Consider the following 21,494-nt stretch of genomic DNA (forward strand, 5'->3'; position numbering starts at 1 on the left):
AGAGCGTCGACCGCTGCCGCCGCAGCCGCTGTTCTGTCTTCAAGAAGCAGCTTCAAGTGTCCGGATCTGCCGCTGCGCACAGGTCAGTGGAAACATTAAAAGCCATTTCAAACCCACAGATATCCAGCTGTGGATGACTGTCGAGTGTTTGTCGTGTACAGATGTGTGATAGATTCAGGATGCACGCCCCTCAGAGACAAGGCTGCTCTCCCTTCTTCTTCTTCTTCTTGTTGTTGCTTTGAGGTAAAAAACCTGAGCTCGAGCCACGTTTCGCAGCTGTTCTCCTCATCTTATCTTTATTTTAGCGTCATCTAATCGGCCTGTTGTTCACACCAGCAGCGCGTCCAGACACTGCGATGACTCTAATCACCGATAATAAAACAATAATGTCCGTATCTTCCCCGCACATCCGACGAACGCGTGTATTTATGAGGCAAGACGTGAACGCAGCATCAGAGCTGATTAGACACTTTGGAAACTTTTTTTTTTTTCCCTGTCTGCTCTACTTTATATAAAAACTGCCCTGCACACTGACGCCATTGTTAGTCAATATAAGATTATAACCAGAGGAACAATGAAACTATTATCATGTGGTGGCATCCCCGCCATTTATAATGTGTCTGACCTAGTAACCCCAAAGCTGTGCTCTTCACACGGCAGCACACACCCATGAGGAAGTCAGAGCTGCTCACTGAGCAGGTTTCAACCCACTGCATGTATTTAGTGGGCTCCATACATTTGCATTGAGAATCATTAACCAACTGCAAAAACCTCAAAACAATGTTAAGGTCCAATATGAGGTCAATATGAGTGATTTGGTTGACCTACGTTATTCTCACCAGCTCTGAATTGTTTATGATGCACAAAAAGTGATGCCCTGTGCATATAGTTCTCCTCTTTCTCCATCTCACACATGTGCAAATAGCTAAATAAGAAAATAACAGCTGCATCTTTAGTTATTATTATGGTGTTCAGTATTTACTTTTTAAAAAATAATGTTTAATGAACTATTACTATTACTACACATCTAAGGTGTTTTTCTCTGAGGTTTATTGGAGAGAAAGTATCACAGAACTGGTGTTTGTTTGGGTTTTACCCTTGTATGAGGCCGAAGTTGAAGGTAGAAGGAAAAGTATATTTTCTGGACTTTAAATTGAGGAAGGATTGTCGTATTACATAATAAACAGAAAGTGGGTAAGCCGTCACCACAGTCATGTTTTACAATCCTGGCAGTTCACTCTTCATGTCTGATGCAAATATCCTGTTCGTGGAAGTGGCTACAGATGCTTGCTTTAAATAGTTTTTCGTAACCACTTCAGTGGCTCAGCCTGTCTCTCTTACATCCTCATTGAATGTCAGGATGTAGTCAGGTGATGCACACTACCAAAAATAATGCAAACTTGATGAGCGATTTGATTATTGCCTACAAACAAAACAAAAAAGTCAAACTTATTTGCATTTAATCAACAAAAATGTGATGTATCAGAAATGTATCATCAAGCTTCAGTGCAAACATTAGAGAGACAAAGCTGTGGCTGGTTTTGAAGCTTCCTCTCAACAACAGAAACACTCAGACTGGAAGTAACAGGCGGCTGGTGGTCAGACACTTCCTCAATGATGCCGCGCCTATAGTCAAAGTGGATCCAAACCGAACCCTCGAGTCAGCTGGCACGTCGAGAAGCTCCGGCTTTGTTTTCTTGCCTGTTTCAGTGTTGGCGACAGAGGTAGGCTACAGTGTGCATGTGTCGGAGGGAGGGAGAGGGGCGTTGAAGTTCAGGGTTGTTTTAGGTGACTGTGGGCAAACTTCTTCCTGCAGGAATCTGAGGAATGTAGGTCGAGCGTTGTTTGCTGTTTTCCTCCCCTTTTATTAAAGATGTTCTCAGGTCTAGGTGAAGATCTTTCAGACGTTGTCGTGCAGTCACATGAGCAGCGATATGTCAGACACAGGACGAGCGTGAAGTAGTGACCTCAGTCATGTGTTGTTTTGACCAAAGGAGCTCTTTCACTTCTACTAGACTTCCACCTTGTGTGTATATGTGTGTGTGTGTGTGGTGGTTTGTTGCTGGCAAGTGAGCTTGCTGATGTTTACACAACAGTGGCGAGCGCTCTGACGTGGAGCCTTTAAAAGCATCCAGACCAAACTCTTGTTACTGTCTAAACTGAATTTAAAAGGATCATGAGAGAAGTGGATCTGGAACTGAGGATCTGGTTCTTCTACGGCTGGGCCTTCAAACTCTGCCATACACGCACTAATTATATGTATTATCTCTGCTGTAATATAAACACATATTTTCAGTATCAGATGCATAGGCTTAATATAACTGATTATCCAATTCCACTATTTACTGTTCAGTGAAATCATGTCTTCATTTAGGTGTAAACATAAGAATTATTTATTTAAAGGTGTACAGAAAATAAAAATGAATTTGATTCCACTCTGGGTCAAAAAATTAGTGTAATAACTCAACTATCTAGCTAGCCCAAACTTTGTGCAAAATTCTATTTTTGATTAAATCCAGGATTTTTTTTTTCACATTAGATAATGCAGGCGCACGAATTATGCGTCACGCTGCTCACGATTCATCAGCCACTGATATAGGATCCGTCATCCGTCAATCAAACGTCTGAGACACACACACACACCGAGCTCGGTCTCGCCCCAAACATTGAATATCCCGCCCGCTCAATAACGAAAAAAACTCATAGAAGGAGGCGCGACAAACAGGACAAACGGCCATTTCTGTACACCTTTAATAATATACATAGTTTTCATTCTCTCCAGTAAATCAGGGGTGGGTCTTTTGTTTCCAACTGTAACCCACCTGCAGAGCTAAACCCTTCTTTTCTACCTACTCATCTTAGCCAAATAATAGACCAAATGATTTTCCAGATTTTCTTGGAAAGTATGATTCAGATAAGTTTTTCACCCCAGAGTGCAACGATGGAAAGTTGTCCTCAAGTGTTCTCAGTATTTGACCTTATTCAGTCCTGCTTCATGAGGTGGTTTCTTGGCTAAATACTGATACCTTCAACACCACCTTTGAATCTAAAACCACTGATTACATACAGTATTTGCACACACACACGCACTGTCTGTTGTACCGAGAGCTTACATGACCGTAGGTTTACTTTGACCTGCAGTGTGGAGGTCGGTGTGCCCTGATGCTGTGTTGGCAGCAGTTGACGGGTGCACGACCTTTGTTCCACTTCACAAATCCCATCCTCCACCCCCCACCCCTCCCATACACCTCCCTCCCCCCTCCCTGCCCTGTACATTTCTCCATTCTGGGACCATGTGACAGACAGTGTGCTATTTCATCAGGAGGCGGGTCAGGACCTGTACACTTGAGAGTGTGGTTGCCCTGCGCAAGGTCGAGCCTTTTGTGTTTGAAAGCCAGGGTCGAGTGTGACCGGAGGAGGACGGACATGAGTCTGGGAGGAGGCTGAAGCGACCTGAAAGACCGAAGCCACATGAGCTTCGTCTATCATCCAGCCCCACCCACCCTGAGCGCTGACAGAGAACTTGTTGCTGCGTGTTGGCCCTGCACGACTCCTCCTGTTCACCTTTTCGCAACCATCCCCCATCATGATGAAAAAGGTTACCTCGCAGCACAATTTTCTACACCCGCGTAAACCGATATGTAAATGGTTCACGCAGGAATGAATTGACTCATCTTTCTATTTAGATCGTCTCCCTCGGGGCACGCCGTGCTATTTGTAAAACTGATGAATTATCAATGAGGTATTGGCAGCTGGACTTCGATAAGTCAATAACATGAATTTCACACGTCAACGTTTTGCAGCTTGAGAACTGAATCGATAGCGAACCACTGTACGTGTTTGTACTTGTTTTTATATTAGGAGGAGACTCTAGACAAGTTTGAAGAAAGCCAAAGTCTGGATTATCCAGACATGGCATGCGGTATGTCTGGGTTTGGTATTTTACACTGTGATGGAGAAATTAGATTCAAACACTGTCTGAACATGTTTGGTGTCAGGTCAATAAAGAAGGTCCTTCCAGTGTAATGAGGTAAAATCTAAAACAGGGACTTATTGACAAAGAGCAAGGGTGTGGTGGAGGAGAGATTGATTTTAAGCAATGCGTAACCTGCAGGTTCATTTGTGCCTCCACAGTATCAAATGTCTTTATGTGCTGTTATTTTGTTAGTTCACATACTGTAGCAGATATATTGTTCACGATTTGGAGGTTTACGGACTGCCACTCTCTTCTCAATAAGCCAGCTGGGAACCTAACCCTAAGTCAGCCTTAGACAACTCTTTTAGCTTGGAGCAAATGTTATCTGAGCTGACTATAGCTAACTGTAGTTAAGGCAGTCCTTGTTTTACTTTTATCTGGTGAAATTTGGTTAGAGGTGAGAACTTGCCGTTGTGTATCTCTGTTTAAAATCCAGAACCTGTTGTTTAGACCATAATCAGTCATGTATTAAGTAAGAAAATAAGATAATTATTGTTTTAATGTACGTCGGTATGTTCATTTAACAATAAAGATCCTGCTTATACTTTGAAAAGACGGTAGTATCATGACCAAAAGACAGAGATCAGTTTACGATCACAAAAGACAAAGAAAAGCAACAAATGTGTCCTGATTGTTTGCTGTAAACTCCTTCTGACATTCACTCATGTGGCAGGTGTTTTTATTCTGAAAGGTGAAAGGTGAGGGACATCACTAAAGCTTCAGTGCAGTAGGAGAACCTAGCGTTTGTACAAAGTAGTCAAGAAGATCAAGCAAAGATGTGCACAGGAAGAGCTACTCAAGCATGTCGGAGGTCTTCGGGTCTACAGGAGATACTTGAAGATAGAGAGGGACGTCCTGCTTTGATCACATTTGGTAGCTTGTTTCACCGTCAGGGAACCACAGACGAGAAGAGTCCAGACTGTTCTTGCACTGTGCGTTAAGATGGATGGATGATGAAACCATAATACCTCGTTTCTTGGAAGGACTCATTGGCCGAAAGTAGCTGCAGCTGCATGTCCTTAGTTACTATACAGTTACATCTATCAGACTTTCTGTTCACACTTGAAAATCGCACCTCTCAAAAACAGCAGCAGCGTCTCATGTCGAGTCGTGACTCTGGCCTCCGACGAGAGTGAGCATCCTCGCTGCTTTCTGATCTAGAAAGAAGACATTACAGTGAAGTCAATGTTTAATAATTCATGAACTTTGTCAGATTAAATGATAACATGTGGATTGTGTGTTGCACATCACAGAGATTCATTTAGCAGACAAGAGAAGGCTCCTTCAGAGATTTGAAAGCGTCCGTCTTGTCAAGATGGGATTACAGAGTGTGTGTTTAAAGGCTCCATGCGTTAATCCTCCAGTGTTAAGGCTGCAGTAATGGGCTTAAATCATCTGACCCGATGCTCAGCACCTTAAATCATCAGCTCAGTGTCACACTGCTCTCAGTTGTTTTAGATGAAGAGGAACATGAGCATTGAGGTGTGACCGACCAAGTCTTTGTGAGGGTTTTTTCTGTTGCTTCCTGGTTGTGGTTTGGGGTGTCTCTTTTTCTGAAGTTACAGTGGCAGTGTGTAGTCTGGAGCCTCAGGCTGCGGCCAACTGATCCTCATGGTCTGCTATGCGTCAAATGAACCAGTTGCTCTCTCCACCTCTTTTTTTCCCAGTGTCTTGTGTGCTGAGGTGTGGGGTGACTGGAGAGCCGGCTCTGCCATTGGCTTGTCACCCTCCCAGGCCAAGTATGGAGAGTAGAGGTGGTGGTGGTGGGGCTGTGTGTTTCAGTGTGTGTGTGTGTGTGTGTGTGTGTGTGTGTGTGTGTGTTTGTGGAGGGGGGCGGGGGGGAGGGTCATTTCAGTGCCTATTGCCCCAAACAACTCTCAGCTGAGCATGACACCAATGGCATGTGTCTGCCTCTGACCATCTGACAGAGAGCTGCAGCTAACTCCTATTTACATTATCAATTGATAATTATTCTTTACATTAATTGTTTAGTCAACAAAAGAAAAAATAAATGTGTTAAACTGCCCAAATCTGTACAAGCACAGTAAAAAAAGACTAAAAAAAACATATTATAAAACTATTAGATCAAAACATTTCCAATTAAAGCTTCAAGGAAACAATTTGTGGTGTCAGAGATGAGATTATATATATATATATATGATCCATAATGTTTATCTGATGAAAACAATCATAAACCACCTTGATTTTTCAGAGTTTTTCTGACTACAGTAAATTGTCCAAAAACTGGTCTGAATTTGTTGTATTCAAATATAATATTCAGAAAATTGACACTCATGATACTTCAGCGTAGACTCATGGACAGGATTGTAAGACACTCTACTTGTTATATTCACAGCTGGTTACGCCTCATTCGCTCTCCAGCCACTTTTCACTCTGTCCATGTTGCAGCAGATGAGTTAAGCAGGAAATGTGTAAATCTACACAACATGTGTCCTAACGCACTGAAACTTGACTCCACAGTTGAAGCTGTGGTGAAATATTATGGTGCAGATTGTTTCAACATGTGTATTAAACGGGAATGATAACTCATTATCCTCCCCAGACTCCAAGGAACCTGCACTTGTTCTTCCGCTTTAATTATCAGTGTGTCACAGTTAAGTCAATGTTAGCGCCCACCACACATATCACATATCAGTGTGAAAACGGGAGGTTTTGTCAACATGTCTATCATGTAAAATACACAGACTTTCTCATAATGAGTGTTTAATTATCTGCTCGACTTTGAGTAGTTTGGACACTCGGCAACACAAGAATTATCACAACTGATCTGGACACACTGTCCTGATAACACGTGATAAGGTATTGGTCCTACACTCTTGAATAAACATCACTCAGATCAGTGCTCATTTCCTTCTGAACCACTCTGTGTCTTTATATTGACACTATACACACAGACACCTGATTCTGAACTGATACGATGCTTCAATCTGTTGTCTTTTTCTCCGCACGAAACGCTCATCATGACAAGTAGATATGCCCAGATATCGACACCGAGCAGCAGATTAATGTGCTGCTGTTGCTCTCTGAATGGTTCATTGGGTCTTATGCGTCTGTGTTTCTGTTTGAAAGGGGGCGTGTTTCAGCTATTCATAGTTGTGAGAACCTCTGAGGTCTATTAGAGGTCAGTGTGAGTCCTTCTAATAGCCACTGCTGCAGCACAGGGCTCAGCTACACCTCTCCACCTTTGGACACAGTCTCTACTTTTCCACATATAAACACTGTGAGTAGAGAGATTTATTTTATCTTTGTTCAGTATTAAACCTCAACAGAGTTTATGAGAAATCCATTTTTACTACTTTTAAGACAGTCCTGGAGAGGACACAGAAACTGAAACACCATGTTACTATTAAATATTACTCTTACACCATTTACTGAAGTCATCTGTGAGGTTTAATGTGAAGTTTTTGATTATTTTCATTGGAACCAGTAGAACCACACAGCCTTTATGTAATCTGCCTGGCACTTTTACTTCGGGTGACTGAGCACAAAAACTGTAAGAGGATTTACAATGACCTCATTTGAGCACAATTTATTGCATTGAAGTTGTAATTAGAGGCTAATGAAATGTAATTGGCAGCTTTTATATCACACTGACTGTGTCCCAGCTGACACCGGCCCCGTATGCCATGAGCTTGGTGTTCACAATAGAAGTAGGTGAGAAGTCAATTGGGATGGCTGCCCACGTATTCATTCACCTACATGGCTGTCCCCCTCTAATCTAGAGGTCAAACGAGTCGAACATTCATTCACACAGAGCTGCACAGTGTTAATAGTTATAAAAATCTGAGCGAATCATTAATTCATAGATTTCTATATTCAGGTATGATGATTTCTGCTCCGAGAGCTTTACTTCCTGCTGCAGACACTTGTAATCTGCACTTTACATTAACATGAAATTAAAGGTCAGACAGATGTTTAATGGTTTAATTAGTTTCAGACCATCACTTGACTGTTGTATTAAAATTTTAGCAGAAAAGAGACACGTATTACCCAGCACTTTGAAGACTGACGTCTCAACCCAGTGAGTTTCACTTCCCTCCACAAATGAGTATTTTAGTGCTCAGGGCAGTGTGTATGTGTGTGTGTGTGTGTGTGTGTGTGTGTGTGTGTGTGTGTGTGTGTGTGTGTGTATAGGCTCTGTGGTCATGTCCTTATCATCTCCTTGGAGGCTTGTGATGTTAAAATATGTGTGGAGTCATATTTCCTTCCTACATCTTTGTCTCTAAGTGCACAGCTGTTCAAATGATAGCAAATCTTCCCTCTATATACAACAGTTGTGGAGCAACAATAGCAAAACACGTGTTTGTTTTTCGGCAGCATATTTCTCAGTTGAATCATTAAATCAGTGCTAGACGTGTTTTATTTTCTTGATAGTTAATAAAGACTAAAACAAAGCTGCTTTTAAATCTTTTAAAAATTGGAAAAGTATTTCAATCAAGGAGCTTAAACACACTCTTCAAAGATTACATTTTATGCACCATGAAAGTCACTATAAATGACCGTCTTTGTATTTATCATTTAACTTATGATTTGACGTTAGTAAACAGATCAAACAAGAACGGCTGAACATAGAGTCAACACTGAAAATAATCAAAAAATAAAAATTTTGGCTTAGATCTTTTCAAAGAGGGGATTCATCAGCTGTTTATGTTGAAGTTGAATGTTAAGATTGTTAAAACCGGGGTGGTGTGTGGCGCAGTGGTTAAAGCGGCCGCCCCATGTAGAGGCTACAGTCCTCAATGCAAGCGTCCCCGGTTTGAATCCCGCGTCGGGCAGACCTTTCCTGCATGTCATTCCCCCTCTCTCTGCCTCCCCCTTTCCTGTCTATCTCACTATGTACTATCAAGTAAAGGCAAAAAAGCCCAAAAAATATACTTATAAAAGATTGTTAAAACCGAGGTGTCTGCAGTCAGAAGGGACAAAGGAAACTATGAAACATTTGTTGGTATGAAGGTATTTAAAGATTTGATCATGTATGCGATATATCTAGTGAGCAGATCACAGGCTAAGTAATCCTACACAGTGTGGATATGAGATGATGGATGAATCAGTTCTGCTGCATCTCCTCTGCCCTGAATGATTCACTCTGGGTCTCAGGGACATTTTATTTGAATTATTAACTGTATAAATCTGTTTTGTTACATTAGCATTTGCTTTGTGTCAGTTGTTCTGCCACAGGACAAAATGACAGATAGGAAATAATACAACAAGCCTTTGTGACTGCTGATCACTCTTTGGCAAGTGGCCTTAACTGGGAACAATAGTGTGAGCTGGAGCAGCTGTTCTGAAATCCTTTTTTCTTTTTTTTTGAAGATTTGGTGCCGTTAGAAAAGTTTAAATTGGGGTTTTCCTGCCACTTTCACAACAGCAGTCCAAAAACAAAAAAAATATGAATTTTACCTTAATTTTAAGGAAAACTACATTTCCCATTTGTGAACCTTAAATAAGAGAGTTTAGTTTTTTCCCACTTAAAACCATTAAATAATTATCAAAATAAACAGATTCATTAGCTCATGATTGACTAACTGATTCATTGTGTAATCATTGCACACAAGTCATCCCCCATCTCTCCTCCTATCTATAACTGCACATCACATGGTTGGTGTTGCATGCACTAGTGAATGCGTGGATGCAGATGTTAGTGACTCTCAACGGGGCCACTATGTGTAGTAAGATCTCATGTTGACGTGTCCTGATCTGAAACAGGAGACCCATTGATAAAAAGATAAAATGCCTCATCCTGCTGTATCACCACATCCGTAATGAACTCTTACTGGAAAGTATTAACCACACAAACCCCGGTCCATGTGAGAGGGCCTAGTGTGCATGTCTGTGGACTGTGGGAGGAAGCAGGAGACCCCAGAGCCCAGAACCTTCTTGCTGAGACGTGGCAGCGTTAACCACTGTACCACCGTGATGTGGATGGCAGTTTCCTTTGAAATTACCGGAGAAACAACTTTGACCTGAAATAAAACTTCTACATCCCTGATTTTACAGAGGCAAACATGCAGAAACAACAAGTGCAGCGTTGAATGTCCGTCTCTCTCCTCTCTTCTCTCCTGCAGGGTCAGTGCAGAACAGCCATGCAGGCTCAGGAAGTCCTGAGACAGCTGCGCATTCCCGAGCTGGACGAGCTTCGGCAGTATGTGCGCGGCCTACCCACCAACGCACTCATGGGTATGGGTGCTTTCGCCGCCATCACCACTTACTGGTTCAGGTCGCGGCCCAAAGCCCTCAAGCCGCCCTGTGACCTCGACCAGCAGTCGGTGGAGATACCGGTAGGTGATCTGTGATGTCATGTGTCCTCTTGAACACAACACAGGGAAACAGGATAACTCTAGTCTGTGCATCCACTGTCTCTTTAACGCTGTGTGTTGGAGCATGACCCAACCACCAGAAGGCTGAAGGAAAAAAAGAAAAAAGAAGCTATTCAGCAGATCTCATTCATCAGGAATGTGAATGGGATCTTCTCCAGGAACTTAATCACAGCTGATGTTGCTGCAGCTCTACACTTGAAATTCTTTAACTTCCCCACTCCCACTCATGTCTCCAGGGTTTAACACTCAGGACTGAAGCTGGCTGTGCTGGTTAAAGTACAGTAGGCCTCATTGACCTTTTTTATAAAGAGTTTATAAGTCGCTATTGATAGTTTTGTGTATGGTTAACACAGGATTTACCAAATCTTCCCTACAGCCATTGATAAGAAGAACTTGTAAGGAGCCTGGTTGTTTGACTGCCAGCCCTCATGAGTTGTGTCATTAAGCAGTTAGAGGTGTGGTAGTTTCGGGGCGGTGTTTAGCTCAGTTGGTAGAGCACCTGCCCCATGTGTTGAGGCTGTAGTCCTCTGCAGGCGACCCCGGTTCGAATCCCGCACCGAGCGGCCCTATCCTGCGTGTCATTCCCCCCCCTCTCTGCCTCCCATTTCCTGTCTCTCTCTCAACTGTCCTGTACATTAAAGGCGAGAAAGCCCCTAAAAATATATATTTAAAAAAAAAAAAAAAAAAGAGGTGTGGTAGTTTCGCTCCATGGTCATAATATTTTCTGTTTTTGTGCTTGCAGGGTGGAGAACGTGCACGGAGATCAGTGCTGAACGACAACGATGCGAACATGACGCACTACTACGACGACGCACGCACAATGTATGAGGTGTTCCAGCGAGGGCTCCGAGTATCGAGTGAGTGCTGCGCTGGTGTCTGTTCGATGTGAGAATCCCTGAGGGTCGGCGTCCGTCCACCATTAAATGTGAGCTTTCTGTACCCTTACAGATGACGGGCCTTGTGTGGGATCGAGAAAACCCAATCAGCCGTACGAGTGGCAGAGTTATAAAGAGGTGAGACCCAGGACCCACAGCCACATGAATGTAGCATCGTACTTTTCACAATGCTCAGCTACACCACGTTGTTTGGTTTTTGTGTAGGTGGCAGACAGAGCAGAGCACATCGGCTCTGCACTCCTTCATCGAGGACACTCTCATACAGGAGACAAGAACATCGGTGTTTTTTCCCAGAACAGACCAGAGGTAAAATAAATTGTGCTGTCTTTCTTTTTTTTTTATATTAAAATCTTTTCTGCGTTTTGTGAGGACAATGAAGATTTTTTTTTGTATTTCCAGCCAGTAGGTGGGTTAGGGCGTATTTTGTAAATGTTTTCTACTGAATCTGTAGTTTATACTGAGGGCACTTGATTTGTCAGTTGAAACGTTGCTTTAATAAAATAACTGAGTGAGACAGTGTGCGGGAGCTTCTTTTGAATATTGATGATATGAATTAAATATTTCAGTTTCAAAGTTATTGCTGGAGACAAGACGTGACAAGTTTATCGCCCATTTTTACAAACAGTTTGTCTCAAAGGGGCTTTACACAGCAAGCACAACAACATCCTCTGCACTTCGACCCTCACAGCGACTGAGGAAAAACTCCCAAAAAAAGCACTTGGTGGTGTTTTTTGTTATAATAATATTTTTCTGTCTTTTGCTTCTCAGTGGACCATTTCAGAGTTGGCCTGTTACACATACTCCTTGGTGGTGGTCCCGCTGTACGACACACTCGGCACAGAAGCAATCGCCTACATTATGGACCAAGGTACACAACCTTCACACGTTACCACGCACCACCCGCCGTGCGATCATGGTGCTCTGGATTGAGGACAGTGATATAAAGGAAGGAAGCCTGTTAATTAGATGGACGTCTGTTTTTTCAGCCACCATCTCAACCGTGATCTGCGATGTGCCCGAAAAGGCTCGGATGATTCTGGACTGCGCCACCGGGAAAAACCAGTCGGTGAGGACGATTGTAATCATGGAGGCGTTCGACGGCGCTCTGGTCACCCGCGGTCAGGAGTGTGGCATTGAGATCCTGAGTTTGAAAGACTTTGAGGTGAGAACGACATCCCAACATCTTGTTAGATCCTCTGTGTTATCTCCTGAGTCTTTCTGCAACTATTAACAGATGTTTTGTAAAAACCTGCTGAGTCACTCACTGATGTTCATGTCAGAAGAAAATGGAAATGAGGTCCTGGGATACTGTGTGTTTGGAGCATGATTATTGTGTTATTGTATGTTTTGTGTATTTTCCAGGCCATAGGTAAAGCCAACTACCAGACACCAGTGGTGAGTAGAAACAGCTTCATTCATAAGTTTACACCATTAAACTTTATTCTCATTAAAGCAAGACTGAGCTTTCAGCTCTGAGCATCTACAGTATTTTTAATCATCCACTCAGATTAGGCCCCAAACTTCCCTGAATTCACTTCATGTGCATTAGTGTAGATCTGTGCTCTGATTGCAGCTCCCGACACCAGAGGACCTCGCACTGATCTGCTTCACATCTGGAACCACAGGTGAGGACACAACGTGTTGCAACTTTAACATTTTAGAAGTTATTTGTTTTAACATCATGTGTAATACTGAGTTTTAATTGCTTTTCAGGAAACCCAAAAGGGGCGATCCTTACTCACGGGAACGTCATCGCCAACACTGCAGCTTTCATTAGAGTAACACAGGTAAACAAACAAACCAACACAAGTTCAAAGGCTGTGCTTCAGTCTACAGTAAATGACATTTTCTAATAACCTGTATCTGATTCCAGCACTTTTTTATTTCAATATGAGTCCTGGATATTTATATGATATCTATGTAAGGGAGCAGCTCTCATCTCCTCTCTGTTTGAGCTGCCTCTTGTCTGACTAAACCTCTCTAGATAGTGGTGCTGTAGTTTAAATGGGAGAAGATAAAGTCACCTTGAGTTTTTACTGCATGTTCACAGTAATAAGCTTTACACGCCTCAGAGTCATGTAGGGTACAGACTTTATTTTGCCCTGATCTTTGCATCTCAGGAAACATGAGCCCTCATCTTGGTGCAGCCTGCAGGCAAGACACAGGGATTTAAAAAAAAAAAAAAAGTGCCTCCTTTCTTCTGCATTTTTTCTGGGTAAAAAAACCCCCAAAAGTTTCATTATTATTATTATTATTATTATTATTATTATTATGAATGTATCCAACACCTTTGACTGAACTGCCCTTGTGAAAACAAACCTACACCCTCGCATCCATGAGATCTGAATCAAATATAATATGATTTATTTTGATGTGCTTGTTTAAACTTCTCTCTGACTTTCTGACTCTCTCTGTCCTCCTCGTCCCTCACCTCATGTACGGCGTCGTGCAGGGCTCACTGAAGCCCAGCACTAAAGACGTGCTCATCTCCTTTCTCCCTTTGGCCCATATGTTTGAGAGGGTGGTGGAGGTACAGTACGCCATGCTTGACCTGCATACGTGCACGTGTTTTGTTTTGTGTGTCCTCCGCAGGTACACTGCATGCTGAACCTCCATGACATTCATGTATCCTATCTCCCCCTAGCTCACATGTTTGAGAGGGTTGTACAGGTATGTTGTAGACTTGTTTACTTTCAGATTTGTTGTACAATGTCTATGGATATTCTCATTCATCCAGGTCATCGTTCTTTTCTGGGCAAATTGAATCGTAGGCAACTGGACTATTGTTGCACAATGAAATCAAAGAATCATGAAATTATTATGGAGACAATAAACAGCAGCCAGAAAACATTTCAAAACAGCTGTTTCTATGTTTATATGAGAATGCGTCGGAGGTTTATGCATATTCATACTGCAGTGCTCTGCTATTCACATGTAAGTTTACATTTTTTGGTTTAGTTGCACGTTGCCATGGGCTTCCTTTTAACTTTTAACACCTGCAACTTTTATTGTATCTCAGTACATTTGTGAGTAACAGCAGAAATTTGAGTATCCAAACTTATTAACAGTTGCAATCCAATGCTCAATTCTTACTCTTGTTTACTTATTCTTTAAGTAGATACTTAACAAAAAGGTTGAATATGGAGCCGTCAACAGAAAAATAATTCCAGCAGTCGGTTGGCAGACTGTTTCTCAGTATGACACACTGTTGCTAGGGACTCTGCTCTGATCAGAGTTGCACAGAGCAGAAGAACTACGCAGGATATTTACCTCATGTTTAATTTTTACCTTCATTAAACAGCTTCGGACTAATAGTGATGTTAGATAAATGACTAGTAACTTGTTACAGGGAGAGTGGAGGCTCCTTCCACATTGTGACTGAAAACCAAACCTGCGATCAGAGCCTCTGACCCGGTGTCACAGCTCTTGTCTCGGTAGCACCGCGAGTCCGCGACACAAACACGTCCTGTAAACCATGATCTCTTATTTATGACAGATAAGACCACACAAATACGCACATCGTAACATGTATATGATAATCCATCGATCCACCGATTGATTATAAAAGGCTTAGTTGAAAACAAATGCACACGACCAGGAGGAGGTTTAGCAAAACAGCGGAGAAGTGACCCCTAATGCTGGCTACTGGCTGGTACGAGGTAAACAGGAAGTCATTGTCGAACCCGTCAAAATTTCTTAAATTGATTTATTCACACTAAATATCTTTATTTTTATGAAAAAGCAATACTTGTATTCTGCACCCCTCTAAACGCCCCTGGATGTATTATTGTCGAAAAAATATAGCTTTTAATAAGCATTCTCCATATTCAACCTTTAAATATATTCAAATAATAATTCTGTTCATTTTTGACAGTTTTTCCAAGTTTTTACACAGGAAGTGTTCTTTTACAGCTGCTTTGTGACAAATAAATTACTTGGGAACATCACAAACTCAAAATATAAAAATGTTTTGTACAAAAACTATATACCTCAAAGTCAGAAACATTTTTTTAAAAGCATGAGCATGTTATCAGCATTAAAGCTGGAGATTTCCTGTGAGTGTATGTAAAAAAAAACACGTTGCTTTAAAACAGTATATGAATCTGTATGTGGTGTTTAACAGGAAATATGCAGCAGAAATGCTGGTGGACTTCATGTCCTTCTTAGCTGCTCTGATTAATTTGTTTTTCATTCATGTCTAACGAACCTTTGACTTTAGGGAACATAGAGTTCGTGAATGTAGGAAACTTCAGCATTAGGTTTAAATAACAAACAGTATGGGTGGAGTGACTTTAAGTGTGATAACAACGCCCCCTTGTGGCTGAAACCTCACACTGTGTTTAACTTGAACAAGGGTGAATAAGCGGCTGTGTTTTCATCAGGGAGTCATTCTCATCCATGGAGCTCGAATCGGCTACTTCCAGGGGGACATTCGACTTTTAATGGATGACTTGAAAACACTGCAGCCTACAGTCTTCCCTGTGGTCCCACGTCTCCTCAACCGCATGTTTGACAAGGTCAGATCTTATATTGCATATTTAAGTTGTTGAGTTGAGAAATAATTCTTTTCTCTGACTGTAATTTATTTATTGATCACTCACTTTTCTCATCCCATGTATTGATTGTCCAAGGCAGGGCTCCTTTAAAATCTAACTTAAAAAATGCATTCAACATCTCCACAGGTATTTGGTCAGGCCAACACACCACTGAAGAGATGGTTACTGGATTTTGCCTACAGGAGGAAGGAGGCAGAGCTCAAGAGTGGCATTGTCAGAAGGGACAGCATGTGGGACAAGCTCATCTTCAAAAAAGTACAGGTAAACATGACGTGTTATAAAAGCATCCCGCGTTTTTCTTAAACTCTTAAAGGGATAAAAAAAAAAAAAAAAACCTCTTCTGCTTGGTTTAAAAAATCTTGCACATTTATTTATTTCATTTAAGTTTTTATAACATTCTCAATCCTATTTGATGCATGCTAAACTCTGGCCAGTGCGTCAGTTTTACGGTTGGGTTTCACACTTTGCAGGCGAGTCTGGGCGGTCGAGTGAGACTCATGATCACAGGAGCGGCGCCGGTGTCACCGACCATCCTGACGTTCCTGCGAGCTGCTCTGGGCTGTCAGGTGAGCCACATGCACACCTCACTGATTGTTTGACAGCTCTTATATGTTCATGCACATCACCAATAATGCTTATTTTGTTTGGCTATAGTTCTATGAAGGCTACGGTCAAACCGAATGTACAGCCGGTTGCTCCATGTCGATGCCGGGAGACTGGACAGCAGGTAAAATATCCACTTACTGTTGCTGTTAGTTTAGTACCATTTACTGTATTACCTCAAAGTGAAGCAGAAAATGCTCCAGCACACTGTCTACGCTTGCAATAAGTAATAGATTTATTAAGAAAAGGTTTCTTAATAAATCTATAACTATAATACATCTATAACTTATCACAAGTGCTAGAAAACCCTTAACTTTATGAGGATATTATTCTAGCTCCAACTTTTGTATCAGTCTGGTAAATGTACATGTCCTATAATGGCACCTCAGCTTTTTTATCACCTGTTATTGGAAGCTGAGTGTTCATGTTGCTGACGGATAATGCCATGCTGATAGCCTATTTTATGTTACTCATCTTAATGAATTATGTCATCTTTTTTGAGATATGATTGGTCCACCCAGCCTATTTAGGATGTTCTCTCATTCTACATTGTCAGGTTACCTGATCAAGGTCTGAAGACCGAAACATTGTTTTCTTAATGAATCCATAATCTATCATGAGTGTTGCCAGTGTGCAGGAATATTGTCTGTGTCACTTTGTCGGCCATTGGTCTTCTCCTACGTGTCTGTACATTTTTAAAAGGCGTGCATAAGCTTTTCTTTCCTTATTATCTCCAACCATGTCATGTCACTATTCTGTGTGGTCAGGTCACGTTGGGCCTCCTCTGCCCTGCAACACTATCAAACTGGTGGATGTGGCAGAAATGAATTACCTGGCAGCCAATGGAGAAGGAGAGGTGAGGAGTTCTGCTTCATCATAGATCAAATACAAACAGCAGCTGGGTGGGGGGCGACTTTTATTTGCTTTGACTTTACAGCAAACACAAATGTAGTTTAACTTACTCATTCAGTTGGCATTAGAATAAACAACTTAGCAACAAAAAATAACATGTATAACACATTCCTTCATCACAGTGAACATGGCTAGTGAGTTTTACTCTAAAACAATGTCTTCATTTTCCATCTCTGAACAGCAGCTGCAAGTCACACAGAGTCAGGATTTCAGTATCAAATAAAGTGTCTGTAACATTGTCTAACTGTACTTTAACCCCTCTTCTTCACAGCTGGGGGGCGCTATGTATGTGAAACTGTGATAGGTACAAAATGTGCTGCCTGCTTTCTGTATGACAGCTTTACACTTCTCTCATAAACTTTTTTCTGTATTCTTCACGCAACTTATTATCACTCGATATTTTCACGAGGGCGACTTTGCAGCGTTATGTCCGTTTGAAGTGATAGATATGGAACAGGAGCATCTAAATATGTCTGTTGGTAAAAGAGTAAAAATAGTAAAATGTGAAATTGTGTTTTTGCTGGGGTTAAAATCACTATAAATTATTTATTTATTTTCTGTCGCTTTAGGTGTGTGTCAAAGGACCAAATGTTTTCCAGGGATACCTCAAAGATCCAGAGAGAACAGCTGAGGCCCTCGACAAAGACGGATGGCTGCACACAGGAGACATTGGGAAATGGCTTCCTGTAAGTAAAACAGGCCGGATAGCCAATATTGAAAATATAACTTTCTCTTATTTAAGTTCAAGTGTCAAAGCATTAGGTGCTGGATTCTGTTTCAAGTTGAGTTTCTCCTCTGCTCTGTCAGAACGGCAGCCTGAAGCTCATTGACAGAAAGAAGCACATTTTCAAGCTGGCACAGGGAGAGTACATCGCTCCCGAGAAGATAGAAACCATCTATAATCGCAGTGATCCAGTGGCCCAGATATATGTACATGGCGACAGCTTACAGGTCAGTAACTACACTGATTTAAATCACTGTATATGCACTAATGGTGGCTTGATATCATGTGATCCTCATGTTATCTGTGTTGTGTTTTTAAGGCTTGTCTTGTGGGGATAGTGGTGACCGATCCAGACTTTTTACCGATATGGGCCAAGAAAAAGGGACTGGAAGGGTCCTACCTTGAACTGTCGAAAAGCAAGGTCAGATATGTTACCATGAGAAACCACAACATACAGACCCCTCTCTGTGCATGCCTGACACTGTTGTAACTGTGTACAGGAGGTGAAGAAGGCCATTCTTGAGGACATCCTGAGGCTCGGCAAAGAAGGAGGACTCAAGTCTTTTGAACAGGTGACTGCTGCCATGTTTGACCTACATTCGCCTTTTTTGTTTGTTTTAAGTATTTGGGGCTTTTTGCCTTTAACTGATAAGACAGTTGAGAGAGACAGGAAATTGGGAGGCAGAGAGTGGGGGAATGATGTCATGCAGCTTTTTACCAGTTTGCTGCATTTGGTCCACTAACAGAAACCTCTTTACATGCAACAACATATTTAATTCAATAAGTCCTCTCCCCCTCTCTAAAAAGAGCTGAAACGATCAATCTATCAATTAAATCAACCAGCAGCTGTCAGTTGTTTTGTTGGTTTGCTTTTTGCCAAGCAAAATTACCTTTAACATTTTATTCAATTTAGAATATGATAGCAAACTAAAAATCTGTGAGAAGTTTTTGACAAGTGCTTGTACAAACAAGCAATTTGAAGACATCACTTTTGTCTTTAGAAAATTGTGTTCGCCTTTTATTAGTTTCCGAATAACTAATCGGTGATATATAATAATAATTAGCGGCTGCACTATTTCAATAATTGTTTTCTCTTCTTGGTTTTCATTTGTCTTGTGGTCTTTGTTTTCCTCTCTGCAGGTGAGAGATATCACGTTACACACCGAGATGTTTTCTGTGCAGAATGGTCTCTTGACCCCCACCCTGAAGGCCAAGAGGACGGAGCTTCGAAACCACTTCAGACAGCAGATTGATGAACTTTATGCCAAAATTAAGATGTAAACTGGGCTTGAGGAGTAATGTTGGGAGGTGACAATCATTAAGAGCGCACTGCCAGAACCAAATAGCCTAGTGAAGGACATCTCCCTCGACTTCTCTGCCAGTAATTATCTTTATCAATTTGTAGGGGCCTTCTTTTAAACTATGTATCGTCGTCACATCATGTATGATTGTACGGCTGAATTTTCCATCCTGTCACTGCCTAATTAGTTCAGATTATCTCAGATCATGCCACTGTGTTACTGGTATAACTCATACAAGAATGACGGCTAAAAAAAAAAAAAAAGACAAAGGGGAAATGTGATGTGCTCATGCCTTAACTGCCAATAAGTCTGACTCCTCCATTGTCAGAAAGGTCACACCTCTGCAAACATTTCAGTCAGGTTTAATTCTTGGGAGCTAGAAAGAAATCTTATAAATATGCTTTTACAACAGTGACAAATATAGCCTATTTATATATCAGACTATTTAATTTTTTGGTAATCTATTTAAGCTGATATTTAACGTAATCATTCACCCTGTAAATAGTGTATCTGCTGGAAATGTGTATGCAGAGTATTGTGCCTGATACTCTCTGTTGTTAACTCCCTGCATTCCCATGTTTCTCAATTGCTGCAGGCTAAAGTGCACAGTGTAGTTGAGTGTAGCCTTCTGGGAATCATGTTGTTTAACAGACATTTTGTGCTTTTTTCGGTGGTTGTTTTTGTGTTGTTTTAACGCTGCATGGAAAATATTGAATGTTACAATTCTCTACGTGCAGTCCCTCCTTTTAAATTTCAGTGCCATTATATCATTCGTATTTGGCGGAAAGTTTGGGTATCACTGGTGTCACATTTCATATGAAGGAGCCAGTTTTTCTAAATAAATTCCAGGTCCTTTCGATGAGGCTCCGTCTGGTGAGAAACAGCACTTCAGCTGTTTTAAAAACACAATTTTGTTGTGAAGTCAGACATTTCTTGCTAAATTGTGATCATCATGCACATTTTAGTCATGTCAAGGACTCTTTGACAGCCATGTTATCATCGTTTTTGTCATGTCATGAAAAGGGCAACAGTGCGTTATTTTTGGGTGGAGTTAAAAGTACAGTATCTATATTTGTCAACTGTACCAAATAAATGCTTTCTTCCAGAGCTGTGGTGTTTAGTTTATGTCTTTTATAATGCAAATTATATTTTTGATAAATCCTTCATATGTTTTGGTTTTCTTGCAATTGTCAATAAAGTGCATTAATGTGTACCTTGGTATTAATTTAAGTCCCCCTATTTATAAATAATAGATATTTGATAGATTCTTTAACACTCCAATACAGTTGTTTGCAGCTGTAAGGATATCTTAAGTGTTAATGTGAAATATTTTTAGCAAAATCTTTCACTTTTGTGTATTTCTCCATGAGTTACTACTGCTGCCACTTTCGGATGTCTACAGGGGGAGTGAGTTGTTCAGAAATGCATTCATGAACATTCATATAATTAATATCTGCTTACAGATGTGTTGTGTTCAAAACCAGTTATTACATGTTTTTGTACAGCGTATAAATTGCTGAGAAGAAAGACTTATAGTAACGTCCTAACAAAGTTCTTTGATACTGTTGTACAGCCAGACAACATTACCTTCTACTGGCGGTCAAACTCTGCCATGCAACCGAGCAGAAGCTGATCAGAGATCTCCCCGCTGGTTTGCTCAAAGTGGTCCAGGCTCTCTAAATAGTCCTGATCATCCTGTCCATCTCCCCAGACAGCAGCAGATTCTTCCTCTGGACACGCAGTGCTCTGTGGGGCCTGGTTCGCTGCCGGGCTGGGTTCAATGTTGCCATCATCATCCATTAAGTAAGCCTGGTCCTCCTCATCCTGTCAGGGAGAGAAAGCACATGACATGGTCATGAGCTGCTGCTGTATGTTGTGAAGAAAAGCAATGTCTTTGAACGTAAACAGAGCCAGGATGCAAGTTAAAATGAAGCAAACAAACCAGTGCCATTATGTAGCTGACACAGATCTCCTGCGGCAGTGGGTAACCTGTGAGAGGAGACACGATCACCTCAGATACAGTTTGTGCCACTAAGTTCTTAGAAATATACGTATAACAGGTCAGATTTTTAAAGTCCTGTAACCTACTTGAGGATCTAAAGTTCTTGCAGTCGGGATCGTGACACTTCTGGTACCACGCCTCCTCTTTCAAATCCACAACAATCCTGCAAAAGAGGATGAGACCAAA

The 21,494-nt window shown here is 41.4% G+C and overlaps 2 protein-coding genes across 6 annotated transcripts in view; one reads left to right on the forward strand and one right to left on the reverse strand.

The window, feature by feature from the left end:
* Positions 1-19,575, forward strand: acsl1a (acyl-CoA synthetase long chain family member 1a). Of its 5 annotated transcripts, none has more exons than XM_085779375.1 (21): positions 1-82; positions 10,063-10,275; positions 11,057-11,171; positions 11,263-11,327; positions 11,415-11,516; positions 11,979-12,078; positions 12,197-12,372; positions 12,573-12,605; positions 12,784-12,835; positions 12,924-12,997; positions 13,663-13,740; positions 15,593-15,727; positions 15,893-16,027; positions 16,237-16,332; positions 16,421-16,493; positions 17,137-17,225; positions 17,851-17,967; positions 18,089-18,232; positions 18,325-18,426; positions 18,506-18,577; positions 19,146-19,575. In XM_085779375.1, exons 2-21 carry the CDS (start codon positions 10,081-10,083, stop codon positions 19,284-19,286), a joined length of 2,094 nt encoding a protein of 697 aa, XP_085635501.1. In that variant the 5' UTR covers positions 1-82; positions 10,063-10,080; the 3' UTR covers positions 19,287-19,575. The 5 variants fall into 5 exon arrangements, with proteins under 5 accessions (XP_085635501.1, XP_085635485.1, XP_085635476.1 ...); XM_085779359.1 differs by lacking the exon at positions 13,663-13,740 and adding an exon at positions 13,803-13,880; XM_085779350.1 differs by lacking the exons at positions 1-82; positions 13,663-13,740 and adding exons at positions 3,572-3,598; positions 13,803-13,880.
* primpol (primase and polymerase (DNA-directed)) overlaps positions 19,450-21,494 on the reverse strand; it is a 9,106-nt gene continuing 7,061 nt past the window's right edge. The window contains exons 12-14 of the mRNA XM_085779419.1: positions 21,395-21,471; positions 21,249-21,295; positions 19,450-21,130 (exon numbers count right to left, since the gene is read on the reverse strand). Of these exons, the coding sequence (XP_085635545.1) occupies positions 20,897-21,130; positions 21,249-21,295; positions 21,395-21,471 (358 nt within the window). The 3' untranslated portion in view covers positions 19,450-20,896. The remainder of the gene's footprint in view (positions 21,131-21,248; positions 21,296-21,394; positions 21,472-21,494) is intronic.

This window comes from Trachurus japonicus, chromosome 1 (assembly GCF_045865225.1).
Source record: "Trachurus japonicus isolate A0001 chromosome 1, Traja_1.0".
Classification (NCBI taxonomy): domain Eukaryota; kingdom Metazoa; phylum Chordata; class Actinopteri; order Carangiformes; family Carangidae; genus Trachurus; species Trachurus japonicus.